Here is a 15,936-nt window from a genome sequence, read left to right as displayed (position 1 = left end):
TCCTCCGGCCGGACCGGATGTAAATACGTGCACTCGGTTAAACGGCCGGTTGCCTAGATGGGCAGCAATAGCTACTGTCACCTTGCGGCTGAACTCTGTGGCTCGCGTTAGACGCGCGATGCGGTTCGATTACGATTGATCAACTGGTGAATTTCCGTTCCAGTACCAAGATCGATGATCGCACCACTTCTCAGCGGCATCATCAGTGTGTGCTGCACTGCTGCCGTTGCGCGGGAGAAGCATTCACGATCACTGATCGTAGTAAACATGACCGATAACTTCTCTGGTCCCCTCGGCGGTCGCCTATCTCAGCAGTGTTTACGCGCGGCAGAGAGAATGCACGCGTTTGGGGGGGTGGCATGCGAGAGAGGCAACAAGTCGAACGATCGGTTGTTGATTTTTCCCGGGTGCACGTACGTAGCGGAGGCAGCTTCGAAGCGTCCAGCGCTGCCCAGTTACGAACGCGCCAGTCTTGCGTTAGCTGCCGCACGGGCGAGAGCTGATCATCGCGTACCTTCCTCGCGGGACAAGCCGACTGACCTTCTGTTTCCGTTCACTTCGGTCTATTATACCCGGTTCCGACGATACTCAACAGCCGCGTGGTGTGGTGGGTTTTAGTAAAAGTTTTCGGTTGCTGCGCAATGTTGATCTTGTTCGCGAGTGGTGTGTTGCGGGTTGGTTTTGCGTGTCTACTGTGACAGCAACAGCATTCGTTCGTTTCTGTTTGCGCTGGACGAAGTGAATGGTTCGTCTCTCCCGGTAATCTGGAGAGCCCGAAGAGCAGTGCCACCGTGAACAAATATCAAACAAACACATAGCGGTTGGAGTAGGGAACTGTTCAAGATAGAAGTAGGTCCCCGTTTCAGGATGTTTTCGCGCAAACAGTGAAAAACAGTGTACGAACAGTGCTTTTGTTTGACTCGTGACAAAAAATTGGAAATTGAGATATTTCTCGAGGGGTTTTAGCCTGGCTAATCCGTACTGCATCGAGATAGAGAGCGAAAGAGATACAAAACAAATCACATTGTCATCTAATGAAATTTAAACGCACTCAAGTGCATCAAACCATGCTTGCATTAGATCGTCAAAGTGGACATGTAGAGTGTGCAGAGGAGTTGTAAAATAGCAGTGTCTGTGTGTATGATGAGCCGGTAGACGAGGTTGGAAAATTACCATCCTGGGGTTTCGCGGCAATAGACAGTGTGTAGCTTCTGCTAATTAGCGCTATGACGTGTGGATTTTCGTTAACCATTAATGAGTGGATAGATAGGCAATAGATTATTAGTGGCATCCACGGCGATATCCATCCCCGTCATCGCCAGTTTAGGCGATATGGATGGTTGTACATTTATCATGACTGTTAGCCAAGGTGAAGGCGAACAGTGTATGTTGCGATAAAAGGAAACGACTTAGCAGAGGTGTAAAAGACGAACCTCTCATGTGTGTCACATGTTGTTGACGGTCGTAATATCCTCATACAGAAAACACTCAGGCCTGTGCGGGAAGTGCTAATAGGAGAAGTTGTGTTTGTGTTTTGCTTCATTTGCCTAACCTGGAAGTAGTTTTGTGTTTCACGACCTTTTTTCGATTTCAGAGTCGTCTGCGCAAATGTTTGAAGAACTGAAATTCTTTGTGCCTGCCTCGTCACATTTGTGTTGCTTGCCCCGTTGTGTTTGTTATCAATGTTCCGGAAATGGTGTGTGAAAGATCATACCAAAGCAGAACCTAAAACATCAGGTTTGGCTGGTTCTCTTTGTTCCTGTCGCACGATTGAAGATTGTCCCAAAGAGAACCGGTTCGTTCGAAAACACGCTCTGACAAGTTGAGCCCAGGGATCGATATGAAATCTTTCCGTCTTTACTGGCTGGAATAACACTTCGGAGCGACCGAATATTCTCTCCTAAAAGCGATCTCTCAAATGTGGCGGCTTACAGTTTTAAGAAGTTCCTAATTTCGAAGGTTGCAGTCGCATTCGTGCAATGACCTTGCACCTTTTAGGAGGGTTGGCGTTGGTGGACAATACAAAACCTGTCCCGCACAGCTAGCTGGTCGGTCCCCGCAAGCAGTAACAAGAGAGTGATCGGAGGGAGTGACCTTGCACCACAACATCCGATGCTTTTGGATGTGAAGGTTCTACAGGCGTCCTAGCGTGGCCGTTTAGTAGTTGGCTATGCGCGCAAAACGCATGAAAGTCGCTATTTTCAGATGGATAGAAAGTCGCTCCATTTTGTGATACGTGAGTAATAGATCCACCTCGCATTTTGATATGCGGCAGAAGGACTCATCGCGGTAAAACCCCACTTCATCGCGAGAATAGGGCAGTGTGAGATCAGTGTGAATGCGTCATTCCAGTGCGGAGAGAGACATTCCAACAGCGCGCAGCTTCTTTGAAATTGGTCGTGACGAACGTTTTTGCTTTTCAGTCCAGTTCGAGAACTGCGCATGTTTATCCAGTTTTTTGTTGTTGTGTTATTCTGTGCCCAAGCTATTAACACCTTTGCTGTTCCTTGCAGTGTGTGATAGTGTCGCGATGAGCTTTTTGGATTAGGTTGAAACCTGTGTGAAATGAAGGTATTTGCCGTGCGCCCGTATGTGCTTAGGACAGCAGCCGTAGGGCAGTTGTGAAAATCGTGACAAGCGCAAAACATTACCTTCTGCTATATCGTGCCCTCCCCCCATCGTTCATAAAGTGTACAGTGCATTATGCTAATCAATGCGATACTGAGGGCATTTATCGTGCACACGCTGAAACGCCGACGACGACGCACCAAATGTACGCTGCTGCGAGCGTTCCTCAGAATGGTGAACTTCCGCCGATTCGGCCACTATCAGCGCTACCTGGCGTATCCGGTGCGCGAGGTCGATGGACCAGCGCCGAGGGTCATTCCACCGGTGGAGGCGGCGGCGGCGCCACCAGCGGCCGTTGCCGCCATACCTGCAAATGTCCCACCGGAGCAGGGCGCTAACAGGCGTCGGCGACAAATGCAGCATCGGTTCCGAATCGTGGGCGAAGAAGAGTTCCTGCAGCAGGAAGAAGACATTATGGTAAGGGACAGCACATGCGTACTGAGGAGGGCACAAGGGCACCTTTGCTTTGCTTGCGTGTGAGAGAAAAAAAACAAAAACACGTGGAAAATTCATTCCCGTGCTTCTGAGCGTGATCGGTGTTTTGCGCAACGCGAGAGTCTCAGCCGCAATGTGTGTGTGTGTGTGTGGGAGCTGTTAAAACACAAAGAAAAATCAACGAATAGATCAATCTTTAACATTTCGCGCACAATGCGGCAGTAACGGATAATCTAACAACGATTGGAACGTCCCAACACGTTGCAAATCGAAGCATTTTTTTTACTTCGGACGGCTTTTGTTGTGTTTATATTTGCATGAAAACAAAAACTAAATATTTCTACTACGATGATGCACCAACTGCACTGCGGGAGCACAGGGGGCGATAGCTGCTGAATGATTAAGGCGGCCAGTGCGCCCGTGCATCATCAGTAAGCAGCTCCCCAGTAGAAGTCGGCCCTTCGGTAAAGGTTGTATCAGCAGATAGAATGTGCAACCGCGCCGCCCTGCTGATAACTTTTCCCCCGGATGGTGGGTTCACAATATTTACTCAAACGATTACTGCGCTTGAATCGACTGACCGGTTGTGTGTTGGGTCCTTTCGGACAGCGTGACGGTGATCTGATCTGAAGCGCTCGTGTACGCGCCTGTGTGCTGCTGTTTGCCCGAAGAGCGAAGAGCAAGACTGGAGAACTTGGGCGCGCTATGCTTGTGAGGGTTAATAGTGTTGATTTTGTGGTGCTAAAGTCCTTCACGGTATCGTGGCCATACCGTTGCCTCTTCCGGTTCTCGCAAACATGCAAACAAGCAGTCACTTCAGGCTCCTCTGTTCTGTATTCACTGTTTTAGGCTTAGAGCAAATTAAATTATCACATGAGCGCACAGTTACTAAACGGGTCGCCTCTTTTCGAATCTTCGTTGCAGAAATGGACCTCCCGGTTGATGCCGAACGACCTCAAGACGCTGGTGACGATGAAGACAAACGGCGTCACACCGCTGCTAATTGCGTGCCGCAATGGCCACTTTGACGTGGTGCAGTACCTGATCAAGCGCTGCCACGCCGACGTCGAGCAGGCCGGTTCCGTCATATTCGACGGGGAAAAGATCGAGGGCGCACCGCCGCTGTGGTGCGCGTCGGCCGCCGGTCACACGAACATCGTGAAGCTGTTAGTCCAAAACGGTGCCAAAGTGAACAGTACGACCAAAACGAACAGTACCCCGCTCCGGGCGGCCTGTTTTGACGGGCACTACGAAATCGTGAAGTATCTCGTATCGCAAGGTGCAGGTAGGTTATCGGCGACCTTCACGTCGGCGAACGTATTCTAATGTAATGTTTGTTTGTTTGTTGTGTGTTTCTTTGTCTTTTCTTTTTGGCAGACATCGAGGTCGCAAACCGGCACGGACACACCTGCCTGATGATCGCCTGCTACAAGGGACACTTCAAAATCGCACAATACTTGCTCTCGCTCAAAACGGATGTGAACCGGCGTAGCGTGAAAGGCAACACGGCCCTGCACGATTGCGCCGAGTCAGGTTCGCTGGAGATCTTGCAGCTGCTGCTGCAGCACGGTGCTACGATGGATGTCGATTCTTACGGTAAGCGTATATTCACCACACTCTTTGCCAATAGCGAACATGTTTGCTAATTATGATCCGTCCTCCCATGTATCGCATTCAGGAATGACCCCCCTGCTGGCAGCGAGCGTTACCGGACATCTGCCGATCGTGGAACACTTGATCAAGCTACCGTTCGTGTCGCGGGAGGATAGGATCGCCGCCCTGGAACTGCTCGGTGCTACGTATGTCGACAAGAAGCGCGATATGCTTGGAGCACTATCGTTCTGGAAGCGTGCTATGGAGGATCGGTAAGCGGGCGGTTCGACCATGTCGCTGCCACGGATTAACGCAAAACCCACATGTTTGCTTTTCACTGCAGCTACAACAACAGTCCCGTGCTGCCGAAACCGACGCGCGAACCACTGTCCCCGTACGATTACGTGCAGGAGGTGAACAATCTCAGCATGCTCGAGGAGCTGGTGATGGACCCGGACGAGATGCGCATGCAGGCGCTGCTGATCCGCGAGCGAATACTGGGCCCGGTGCATCCGGACACGAGCTACTACATACGGTTCCGCGGTGCCGTGTACGCCGATTCGGGCCGGTTCGACCGGTGCATCGAGCTGTGGACGTACGCACTGTCGATGCAGCAGAGCATCCTGGAACCGCTCAACCCGATGACCCAGTCGTCCCTGCTGTCGTTCGCCGAGCTGTTTAGCTACATGCTGGGCGAGGTCGGTCGGCCGATTACGCGCGGCCGCATTGTACCGCCGATCGAAACCTCCGACATGCTGGTCGTGTTCAAGAAGTCGGTCCGGGAGGTGCAGCTCGGCCAGCAGATGTTCGAAAAGCTGGCATACCACGAGCGGGACCATGGTGCGCTCAGCCGGGCGCTGGTGATTGCTCTGCATCTGGCCTGTCTGCTGGTGCGGTTGCTGGACGAGGAGGAGGAGCTGTGCAGCGCAGAGATGAAGCATCAGATCCTACAGGCACTGTACGATTTGGTGAGCTTAAAGGTATGTACGAAAGGCGGACCATCGGCAATAGACTAGGAACAGCACGTTCTGACCCGTTTCGCTTTCCTTCCCCACAGTTTGTATCGCAAACGGGTAGAACAGCTTTGCATCTGGCCTGCTACAAGGATGCGGCCCTGGTCGGACGATATCCCGTGTGTCAGCTACCGTCGGCCCGACTCGCCAAGGCTCTGTTGCAGGTAGGAGCCGATCCGAACGCACAGGACGATGACGGTAACACGCCGCTGCATCTGGCTGCCCTGAGCCGACCCTGTCCGCCAGAGCTGGCACAAATTTTGCTAGAGCATGGTGCCCATTTGGTAGGTGTTTGTGTGAAACCCGCACACATGCAGTATGAAGAAGTTCGTCGCTAATCGTACGGTTTCGTTTTCTCCCTCATCGCAGGATACGCGAAATGTGGACGGCGATTGTTTCGAGACACTGTTGCAAAACCAGCAGCTGCACGAGCTGGTCAACCCAATCAAGTACACCCGGCTATCCTGCCTGGCGGCCCGTGCTATTAGGCGTTACGCAATCAACTGTCAGGAAGAGATTCCCAAGTGCTTGCACGCGTTCGTTGACTCGCACTAACGCTTCGTTCATGCCGTTCCGGGTTACCACAGGCTCGACCCCTGACGCGTCGGGTCGGCGGGAGGGGGGGTCATAGCTTTACAGCCGCATGATCGACTGAGCAGTGGCGTGCAGTGGCGAGTAGAAATAGATAGGCTATGCAAAGTGAATTTCAAAGCTACAACCATTCGCTAGAAAGGGTTGGAACCGTCGCTACCACAATCCCCAAGGTGGTTTTGGGACGTTTGGGATGATACTGCAGCAAACGGGAGGGGGTAACACGAGAATGCCCATGAGGAGCGAGACGTTTCGGTGCAAATCATCATTCGCTGCCATTAGTGTGATCAAAAGCGATTGTAGGGATCGCGTACGGGAGAGAGAGAGGGATAGAGAGTGCAGAAGCGTTACGTGAGGTTGGCTGTCCGAGCTAACGGCCGCGGCCAAAAAATTCATTTGAACGGACACATCCGAAGCAAATAGCAGTACGGTCCAGTCTGCGCAACGACTCTACGATGTGAGATGAGTTTCGGCAGTCCGATGATCAGCCAACGATTTGAGCATGCTTCAAAACGGCTTTGGAGTGATCTGGTGACATCGACGATGCAACAGGGCTTTCCTTTCATGTATCATTTCGGTGCAGCTGCTGCGCTAAGGTGGGCAGAAAGTTGAACCGTTTTCCTCGAAGATCGTCCCGCTAACGGTGATCATGTGTGCTGCACAATGTTGAAATGTAACGCTTTCGAGCACAGTGACCATCGTATGCAGATCGATATGTTTGTTTCGTAATACGTTTTTTCCCGTTGGTAGATTGGTGTTGGAGCAGTTTTATTTGAACAAGAAATTCGGCAAACAAACGTAACACCAAATTGAGGTAAATGTTTGCCAACGACAGCTTTTTTTGGATATGTTTTGGCTTTTTTGGGTATTTTTTTTACTTCTTTACTGATTGATTCAAAGCAATGTTAGGACTCAACCAATTTTTTACTTCCCCGAAAATGTTGCATAAATTCGTCCAGAAGAAGATACTTTCATTAACTTGTCAAAGCACTATCGTTATGTTAGATCAATTATGAAATTTCAAGTTTAGTATTTACGGTGCACACTGTGTCCGATGAAAAAAGGCAAACATAGAATATGCAAGAAAGGTACATGAAAAGTTGAATTATGTGAGATTTGCCAGAAGAGGTGGTTTTAATGTTTAAGAAGACGATGAGTAGATAGTGGGTAGGAGAGTAAAGATAATTCGTGCGGTGGGAAGGCTTTATGGATGGAGCGTTCATAGAGTACAAGCAAGGGTGCCAGCGAACGGACAGTGGTTGCCGTAGATCCTCTCATCCCACTGCAAGAAGCTTTCTGTTAATAATGATTCAAAACCGTGTGATAGCGACGAGAGAAGGACGGCCAGAGAGGTATTGAAGTGCAAAATCGTAAAAACGGTTCGTGAGAGATGCGTTTTGGCGAGAGAGCAAACATATTATCTTTGGTTCTGCTTTTTTGTCTGCTTTTAGTTCATAATAGATCTCGTGTTTTAAGCAAATTCCTCAATAAACGAAACCTCACATAATATTAATGCCATATACAGTGCATCATGCTTCCCGCCAAGGACATATGCTGAGATGATGGTTGGTTGTACGCGTCAAGAAAATAGGAAGCTAGCTAAGCACATGAGTTAGACGACGACCCCCCTGTGAATGGTTCAGTGAGTAACACATGCAAGCAGTGGGCTAGCCCGGCCCCTTACCCGTATCACATACTAGACTAGCATAAAAGATATATTAGAGAGTTTCAGTACTGCCAGGAGTGTTTGAACCCGACACACATGTTGCCGCTGTTTCTCCAGCTCCGGATAAAGGTGTGACGGTCGGTGCTAACATGAGGTGGACATAGTTTTGGTTTACGTTTTTGACGATCACCAACCACACGACTGCCTTAGTTGGTGCAACTACAGAAGCAGGCTTTTTAGATAACGAGTATCGTAGGACGAATCTAAATATTGCTAACTGCTGAATGGTGAATGTTGCCGTGTGGTCATTCGTTCATCAGCTAAAACCCCCGACCACGTGTGCTGTGTTCGGTTGCGCGACATGCTGCTGCGCGCTTGCTGTAGTTTATATTGGCACCGTGTTTTTATGTACATTTTGTGGAGAAACAATAATGAGAACTTCATTACATAACAAGCAGCTATATTGTTAGAAGTACGAGATACGGGATGACCTACCATAAATAAACAAGATCTAGCGAAAAAGGTGTAACGAAACAAAGTGATAACGGAACTGGTGGCGTTGTTGAGGAATAGAGAATGTTTACAATGACGTGATTGAAAACGCCCATACATGGTCAAATAGAGTATAAATGTTACATAAGTGAATCAAAATATAGCGAAAAGGATTATTCAATTTATACATCACGCGTAGAAGACTATAAACCACCAGTCATTAAAAGAAACTTCCCATTGGTAGTATATTGCTTTATCAGGTGAAATGATTCTAATTCTCGGTCAAGCAAGAAATGGTGACTGGAAATGTGAAAAATATTTTAGTATCATACAAAACACAGAACAATATGTCATACAAAAAATAAAAAAAGTCATCACAAGTATCGGTTTATATACATTATTTTCATTCCGAACATAGGTATGCACTTCATGCATTTATTTTTACTAAGTACAATAGCAAATCTAACCGTTGAAATAGACATAGAGCGTCAACGTCTCGCGCGACAAAAAGTAGCTCAATTTTACAAACAGAGCTACTAGTCTCGCGTGATATTTCATCAGAAACAGTCGAAATGCCCAGTTTATTTACGAGCCAGAATAATGCCAAACTCAAAAAAAATTGAACACATTTTAAATTATTTTTTTGTTTTTAAATAAAAAAAAAACAAGTAGGTTTATTGGGTCAAATGATCTATGCGGTGTGAAATTTATAAACGCGACTCATTGAAAACCAGCTATACGTTTATTTGAACCGTTTCACCAACACAACAACACGCCATCTGCGAGTGGCGATTGAAATCAAGTTTTTACCTTCTTCTAGCATCAAAATCAGTTCAGGACAATTAGGCCTGGGGCTATGAACTTGGAACTATGGATTCTATTCTATTTATTTTCAAAACTGTGCACTTTTGCCCCCAAAAACATTTCATAATTCAATTTATATTATGTTTTGTCCGTTTTCTCATGCAAACACGTCCGGAAACTGTAACTATGCAAACTACCCAAGTGCCACAAATCTACTAAACGACCACACGATCGACCATTTTTATTGATTTTTGCTCGGAAAATTAGAAGGGTATAAGGATAGCAATATAATATATCGCAAGATAAGGATAGCAATATAATAATGTCTTATTAAACTCCATCTATTTAGCAAACCAGTGAAGCTTTGGTTTTTTTCTATGGATATTTGATTTTCCAGTAGTTTAAGCGTAATCTGTGGCGCCTAATCCGGGCCTTATAGAACACGATATTCAGTAGTTTACGATTACACAAATCTACGCAAATGCAGAGTGTTCAATAATCTTTAAGCACATATTCAAACCCCCTGTTTACACATGCCAATCGCCAGTAGCGAACCCATCGAACTTCTGTCAAAATTATATAGAGTTGAGGGTACGATGGGTTCGATGGATGGGTTTTCCATCGCTTGCGGGTATCCATTAGCTCAGTTTCGAAAGGTTCGAGAGGGCTAATGTAAACACACGGTCAGAGCTCTTTCACGTGAGAGGAATGTTACAATACGCTGATGCGGGCGTGCGTGCGTTTTCTGAAAATTTATGGAATTTGGAATCAAATAATTTTGATTTTTCCGCACGCACGCCCGCACGCCCGCATTAGCGATTACCACTACCTCAACGAACGTCGCTCAGTCCGGTTGTAGATACAATTGTTTACTAGTGTTGAAAACATTTTCATTAACCTTTTTTCCAAATTTTTGATTTTTTTTAACGCGTAACCGAGAAAATTCGTGTTGCGTTCACACATGCAGCGTGAGCACCTCGAACTGCCTGATTTTTATTCATAAATTTGGAAATGAGTTAATTTCGTCGAACGCGCGAATTGCTGCAATTGTCAGAAGGGTATGAAGGCCATGATTAGATGAAGCTAGGTGCAACACATTGCAAGAAAAGGACAGCAATATAATGATGAGTTGCAATACGCCATCTATTGAGCAAACCAGTTAAGCTTGGAGCTTCCGTTTGTTTCTATGGATATTTGATTTTTCAGTCGTTTAAACTTAATCTGTGGCGCTTGGATAGTTGTCAAACCGTTCGGCCAACTTGTACATCATACCGACTTTGTATTTAGGCGTGAATTGTTTCAGCCATGTTGATTTTGGCTATTTTTTAGGCATCACGGCGTGAAATTGTCTCTATATGTCTAGTTGCACGGTTACGCGGTATTTTGGAGCCGTTTTTGGTCCCCATTAATCGTGTACCTCGGTGACAGCCTGTAATTCAACTGAACATTCAAAACGCATTCGTGTAGATTGACCCTAACAAAGAGTTGTTCCTGATCTTAACCAATAAGTTTTTCATCGGGTTGTTGTTGCTGGATTTCGATGGAAACGTCATTGCATTGTTTATCAGTTTTTAAATAACATGTAGGGCAAATATCGATAGCCGGCTTTCCTTTCTGCAAAGTTTTGCTTGCTTAGAGAACTTTCCAATAGCACAACACGAAACGCATCATGGCTTTGCGAGAAATGATATGCAAAGATGCTGTTCGTATGTACTCCCAACTGTTAATAATCAATCCACTGCCGGTGAACTCCAACCGATGCATCGCTACACAGCAAGGAAACCTTTCAAAGGGCAGTGGTCAATCATCATCATACGATAGCCTCCCTGAAGGATTTTCTCATCCTTTTGTAACGCACGGTCAGAGTTCCCTCAAGCTACGTTTCACCGAGCAAGGAAGGCTTATGATTTACAACATTAAGCATTTTTACGAGGACTTTACGGGCAACAGTGAGGTGAGGGAGGCACAAAGCAAAGTGAACGATTTGCAGCACAAGCTGGACATCGTAATGGACAAACGGAACACTAGCGAGCTGGAGCTCATAGAGGTGAAGAAGCAACTTGCGGAACTGAACAGCTCACAGCAAAATGTAACGCATCAGGACATCGAATACTTAGACTTTTTGAAAAAAGAATTCAAGGTACGTACTTGTCACCCACGCAGCAGGGATATCGTTTTACATTCTGGAATTATTACATATTCCTCGCCTCCTCTATTGCAGCTTTTATCCGAGAAGCAGCGCCTGGATGGACTGATAGGGCTACTGAACTACGAACACCAACTGCTGCTGATGCAGCTAACACACGCCCTCAATGAGGTCCATGCGAAGGAGCGCCATGAAGCAAACACGCTTCGATTGGTGAAGGTATTCCTAACCACATTGGTGGCCGTGATTGGATTCGCAGGAAACGCCGGGTACAATCACTACAAGGACGCCAAGGTGCAGAACCACATGATGCAGCAAAGCACGATGCTTCAGACGGTGTTGGAGTATGTGGAGGAGGAGAAATCACGCAAAGCGACAGCTTCGACTGAATCCTGGGGAAGCTATTTGTATCGCCAGCCGGGCCGGCTGTACGGATACCTGCTGCCGAAACAGTCCACCGAGTCATGGGGAAGCAGCCTATATCGTCAACCTGTTCGGCTTTATCGGTACATGTTTCCTAAAAATCCATAACAGTTCGGATTAGGTGTATACAATTCATTGGCGACATTTCATTTCATAGTTTTACAACGGCAGAGGTTATGCCAATTTTCGAAGCACATTTGTAAACGAGGATTTACCATGAATTTTGGAAGAATATAATCATAATAATATTTCTGTTTATACATCAAGGATTTTATTGTATTAGAATTGTATTACAATGTAATACAAAGATAACCCAAAACCTCCTAACATTCGTTTGAACGGACATTTTTGCAAACCTCGGGAGATAACAATGAATTGTATCATCTTTTTCACTAGACAAGGGTTTGTTATTGCAGGGGTTTTAAACCGTTAGATAGAATGTACGAAACAGGAATATTAATTTTAATCAGACATTTATACGAAACATTCTTAAAACATTATTTGTTGCATGGTAGTTTCTGAATTTGCATAATATTATCGTTGATAGTTTGTGAAATCACAAATTAAAAAAGTAAATGTAGAGTCGAACTATGGTGTACGATCCCTGTCGAATGTACCGGCATTTGACAGCGCTGTGGCAAACGTATTTCAAAACAACATACAATGTAAAACTACATTCTTCATCGACGAAAAAAGGGTGCATTTTGTGTCGGAATTAAGTGTAAAGACTGCTGAAACGATGCTCACGTCACGAGTTACTGTCTGCTGCAGCATGCATGGACTAAACCAGTCATGCTTTCGTACAAATTACATAATTTCATTCCGTTGTTTAGCGGACCGGGCCAAGGCAGTCGATTCGGGTGCGCAGGAAAAAGAGTCCTTCCAGTACTACACCATCGCATCGGAGCAGGTGACAAAAGGGCCAAGTCCAAAGCATGGCACGGATGTGGCCCTGCGCCGTATCAGCTTGGTCGATCTGGCCAAAAGCAAGCTGTACGAGGCACAATCATTCTACGACGAGTTTAGCGGTATGAACGAGGTGAAAGTAGCGCAGAACAAGGTGATCGAAATTCAGGACCAGTTGCAGCTCGTCCAGGAACGTCGACGGCACATCCTGCTGGAGCTGACGTTGGTGCGCAAACAGCTGCAGGACATTCACATCGAGCTGCAGAAGGCAACGCGGGGGGAGCATCGTTACGTGGAGCTGATCAAGCAGGAGTTTGATGTAGGTGAAATGCTTTACCATTTGATACTTCATCCACGGCCATTCCATGCATTCTCAACACATCCGTTCGGTTTCGTAATCGCTTCCAGGTGCTCGCACGGGAGAAGGAGAAGAACCAAATCTTTCAAATCATCGACCAGGAGGAGCGGGAACTGTTCTCGCACCTGACGGCAGCGGTCAAGACGTCCCACGAGAAGGAACGCACGCAGGCGAACAACGTAAAGTACTGGTCCATCATTGCGTCCGGCGTAGGGGCACTGTTGGGCATTGTGGCCACCTCGATAAACTATTACTTCCGCAACACCCAGTTCGAAACGATACGGAAAGCGGCGGAAGAAAACAATCGGAAGCTGGCCGGCATGGAGAAGCAGCTGGTGAACTTAGAGACGTCCATCGGACGAATGAACGTTGAATGGAACCGTTATTTGAGCGAGAAACGGGTAGCTGAGCAGCGCCGAGTGGCACGCAGCTCGGCCGAGTCCTGGGGCGGGTACTTCCGGCGGCATTTGTCGCGATTCGCTCGTGTTTTCATACCAAAAGCTTAGCGAAGGGGGAGTTACTTTATCGGTATACCGATGTGGAGCCTTTTTGTAGTGGCAGATTTGCCCCGGCTTCGAAACTCAGCTGGAGAGAATTTAATTGATTACCAAACGCTTAGGTCTGTGTTATAGTATCGGGTAACCTGAACCATTAAAACCTATCGACTAAGAGCATTTAAGATGTTTAGAACAACTTACAGGATTGTTGCATTTGTTGACTGGTACAGGGCGTGATTGCATAGTTGGTACGGTAGGATAGGAACCATATGATCGATACACACGATACGGAATGGATGCAAATATAATAATTACTTTCATTGAACGTTGCACAGTTCAAAAGTATCACAGTTTCATGTGTTTTATGGTGATGGTTTGGGTTGCGTTATTAAATTGGGCATGATTGAATTTAATTTTCTTTCTTTTTTCTATTTAGTTAGAGTTGTATTTCACTAACACAGGGATCTTTATATTGTATTTGATCTAACTATTAACGAGACTCCTTCTGCTGCAGGTCAAAGAGTATTCAAGGGTTCAACCTTACCGCACGGACAACCAAGCGCTATGGTTTGTTTCATCGTCCAGCTCTTCTATTGGAATTTTCGGATTACAAAACACGACATCCTCGATTCATCATCAGCCGCTGGAAGGGCTAGTCAGTGCCCACGCTCATTTTAATTAATACTCACTGAACTGTCGCGCTCGTGCTGTCGGGTAGATAGTGCCCCCCCTCCCATCACAGTGTGCCCATCACTCGGTGGCCCGGTTTGGCTTGGTGAAGTTTTGGTTTGCGCTTTTTTTGACCCGGTTTCCGTAGACGCGTAGGTGGTATCTGGCCGCGTCTGGTCGCCCGGGACGATTAAACCCGTCCCATAAAGAGCCGGCAATGGGAACCGGTCGATTAAATTCAATTTCCACCGTTGCATCACGAAAATACAATTGGATCTAATCTCCTCACGCTAAGCACTCGACCGCAGTTGATGATTGACACAAGTCGACTTAGTAAATCTTCGCTAGAGAGATTGCAAGAATCGTCCCGTAGTAAACCAGCACAAGCCCATCGCTCTAGGTTTTAGCAGATTTATTGTATTGCAACAATGAGCGGTACATTTTAAAAATCCCCCCGCCAATTTAGGGAACTGGTTGTCTCGTTTGGCGGTTCGTGGTTGAAGATGAACAGCAGGAACGTCACCAACATGATCCCGGTGGCCATCAGTAAACCGACCACGAGGAAACACAATGCCAGCGCAATCAAGGTCACGAGGAACACCGGCCAACGTCCTTTCCGGTGCAGCAACAGTTCCAGCTCGTCGAGCAAATCGAACGATTCGGCACGCTGCTTGGCAGTGGCCACAAGCGAGCTGCCCTCAGGGTACAGTGTGTGACGTTCCATCGTATCCTTGCTCGCGTGCAATGTGTCGTCGGAGTGGGTTGGGGTTTGAGGAACGGCTTTCTAAAACGGTAACAGGAACCAACGCGAATTACATGCCCACCGTATTTGCACTTTGATCAATACCGCGGACCTGATTGCGGGCGATTCCGGATGCCAGCCAGTTCGGTAGCGTCTGGCTCCTGCGAGAGAACAGAACTGGCGAATCGAACAAAGGTACAGTACGGTGTAAACAAATATAGCATTCCCCCGTCGGACATGATTAGATTAGAACACGGAGCCGCGCATAATGTGATTACTCTCCTTCTCTCTCGTGTTAAGCACGCCGATTAATGTGTAAAGTATTTGATTTTTTGCTCTCTGTCTCACTCTCCTTCCTCATTCGGTACCTGATAAAGCTCCTACTTGGCCCTAGCCGCGTGCATCCAGCCGCGGCGGAACTCGTCACGCCAAACATGATAAGAGGGTTTTGGGCAATGGGCAATGGGCGCACGTTTCGATGCACGTAAGGGGCAGACGAGAGTGAAACAGCGGTAGAAACGGAATGCATCGCGGCAAGGTGCAATAAAACATTAGTGAGGAACAATTGTATCGTTGTTATTATCGATAGCAAAACTATTTATCAATAATATTAAATTTACATTGAGCAACTCGCGTTTGTCATGGTAACTAATCAACAAATGTCTGGTGGAGCCTAAAACAATTAAACAACAGGTCAATACGCTCAAGAAAAGGAACGCCGTTCTTGACAGCTTAGACAACGATACCCGTTCTTTCGTCAATATTTGCAGCCAAGAGTAACAAACAAATTAACGAAAAAAATGCCCCACTAGTTGCGAAGGTATATGTTCCGAATTTCCACTTCATCGTGAGTAAACGAAAAACACGTAAACATTGCTTCGTACAAACAACTAGCCCAAACCAACCCCTATCTATATGGCAACTATTTGCTATTGGAAGGCATTGAATGTATTTTGCGCACAGATCAAATATT

General features: G+C 46.8%; 3 protein-coding genes across 7 annotated transcripts in view; all 3 read left to right on the top strand.

Moving 5' to 3' along the window:
- LOC120900578 (protein fem-1 homolog CG6966) overlaps positions 1 to 8,801 on the top strand; it is a 43,839-nt gene extending 35,038 nt beyond the window's left edge. The window contains exons 1-8 of one of the 5 annotated variants that reach the window (XM_040307739.1): positions 463 to 607; positions 2,514 to 3,045; positions 3,988 to 4,348; positions 4,441 to 4,659; positions 4,742 to 4,928; positions 5,000 to 5,636; positions 5,714 to 5,953; positions 6,039 to 8,801. In XM_040307739.1, coding sequence (XP_040163673.1) covers positions 2,704 to 3,045; positions 3,988 to 4,348; positions 4,441 to 4,659; positions 4,742 to 4,928; positions 5,000 to 5,636; positions 5,714 to 5,953; positions 6,039 to 6,224 — 2,172 coding nt within the window. In that variant the 5' untranslated portion in view covers positions 463 to 607; positions 2,514 to 2,703 and the 3' untranslated portion in view covers positions 6,225 to 8,801. Of the gene's footprint in view, positions 1 to 462; positions 608 to 652; positions 675 to 2,428; positions 3,046 to 3,987; positions 4,349 to 4,440; positions 4,660 to 4,741; positions 4,929 to 4,999; positions 5,637 to 5,713; positions 5,954 to 6,038 lie in introns of those variants that run through there. The other 4 variants (XM_040307748.1, XM_040307758.1, XM_040307779.1 and 1 more) reach the window with 4 other exon arrangements.
- A 1,975-nt stretch (positions 8,802 to 10,776) lies between these two features.
- LOC120896653 (mitochondrial potassium channel-like) lies at positions 10,777 to 12,218 on the top strand. The gene is made up of 2 exons (XM_040300931.1): positions 10,777 to 11,362; positions 11,444 to 12,218. The coding sequence occupies exons 1-2, from the start codon at positions 10,892 to 10,894 to the stop codon at positions 11,897 to 11,899; spliced, it is 927 nt and encodes a 308-aa protein (XP_040156865.1). The 5' UTR covers positions 10,777 to 10,891; the 3' UTR covers positions 11,900 to 12,218.
- Positions 12,219 to 12,426: 208 nt separating this feature from the next.
- Positions 12,427 to 13,872, top strand: LOC120896652 (mitochondrial potassium channel-like). Its single transcript, XM_040300929.1, has 2 exons — positions 12,427 to 13,016; positions 13,106 to 13,872. Exons 1-2 carry the CDS (start codon positions 12,531 to 12,533, stop codon positions 13,559 to 13,561), a joined length of 942 nt encoding a protein of 313 aa, XP_040156863.1. The 5' UTR covers positions 12,427 to 12,530; the 3' UTR covers positions 13,562 to 13,872.
- Positions 13,873 to 15,936: the final 2,064 nt, after the last annotated feature.

The sequence above is a fragment of the Anopheles arabiensis genome, chromosome 2 (genome assembly GCF_016920715.1).
Source record: "Anopheles arabiensis isolate DONGOLA chromosome 2, AaraD3, whole genome shotgun sequence".
In the NCBI taxonomy this organism is placed as follows: domain Eukaryota; kingdom Metazoa; phylum Arthropoda; class Insecta; order Diptera; family Culicidae; genus Anopheles; species Anopheles arabiensis.
This window is presented reverse-complemented; position numbering and strand designations above follow the sequence as displayed.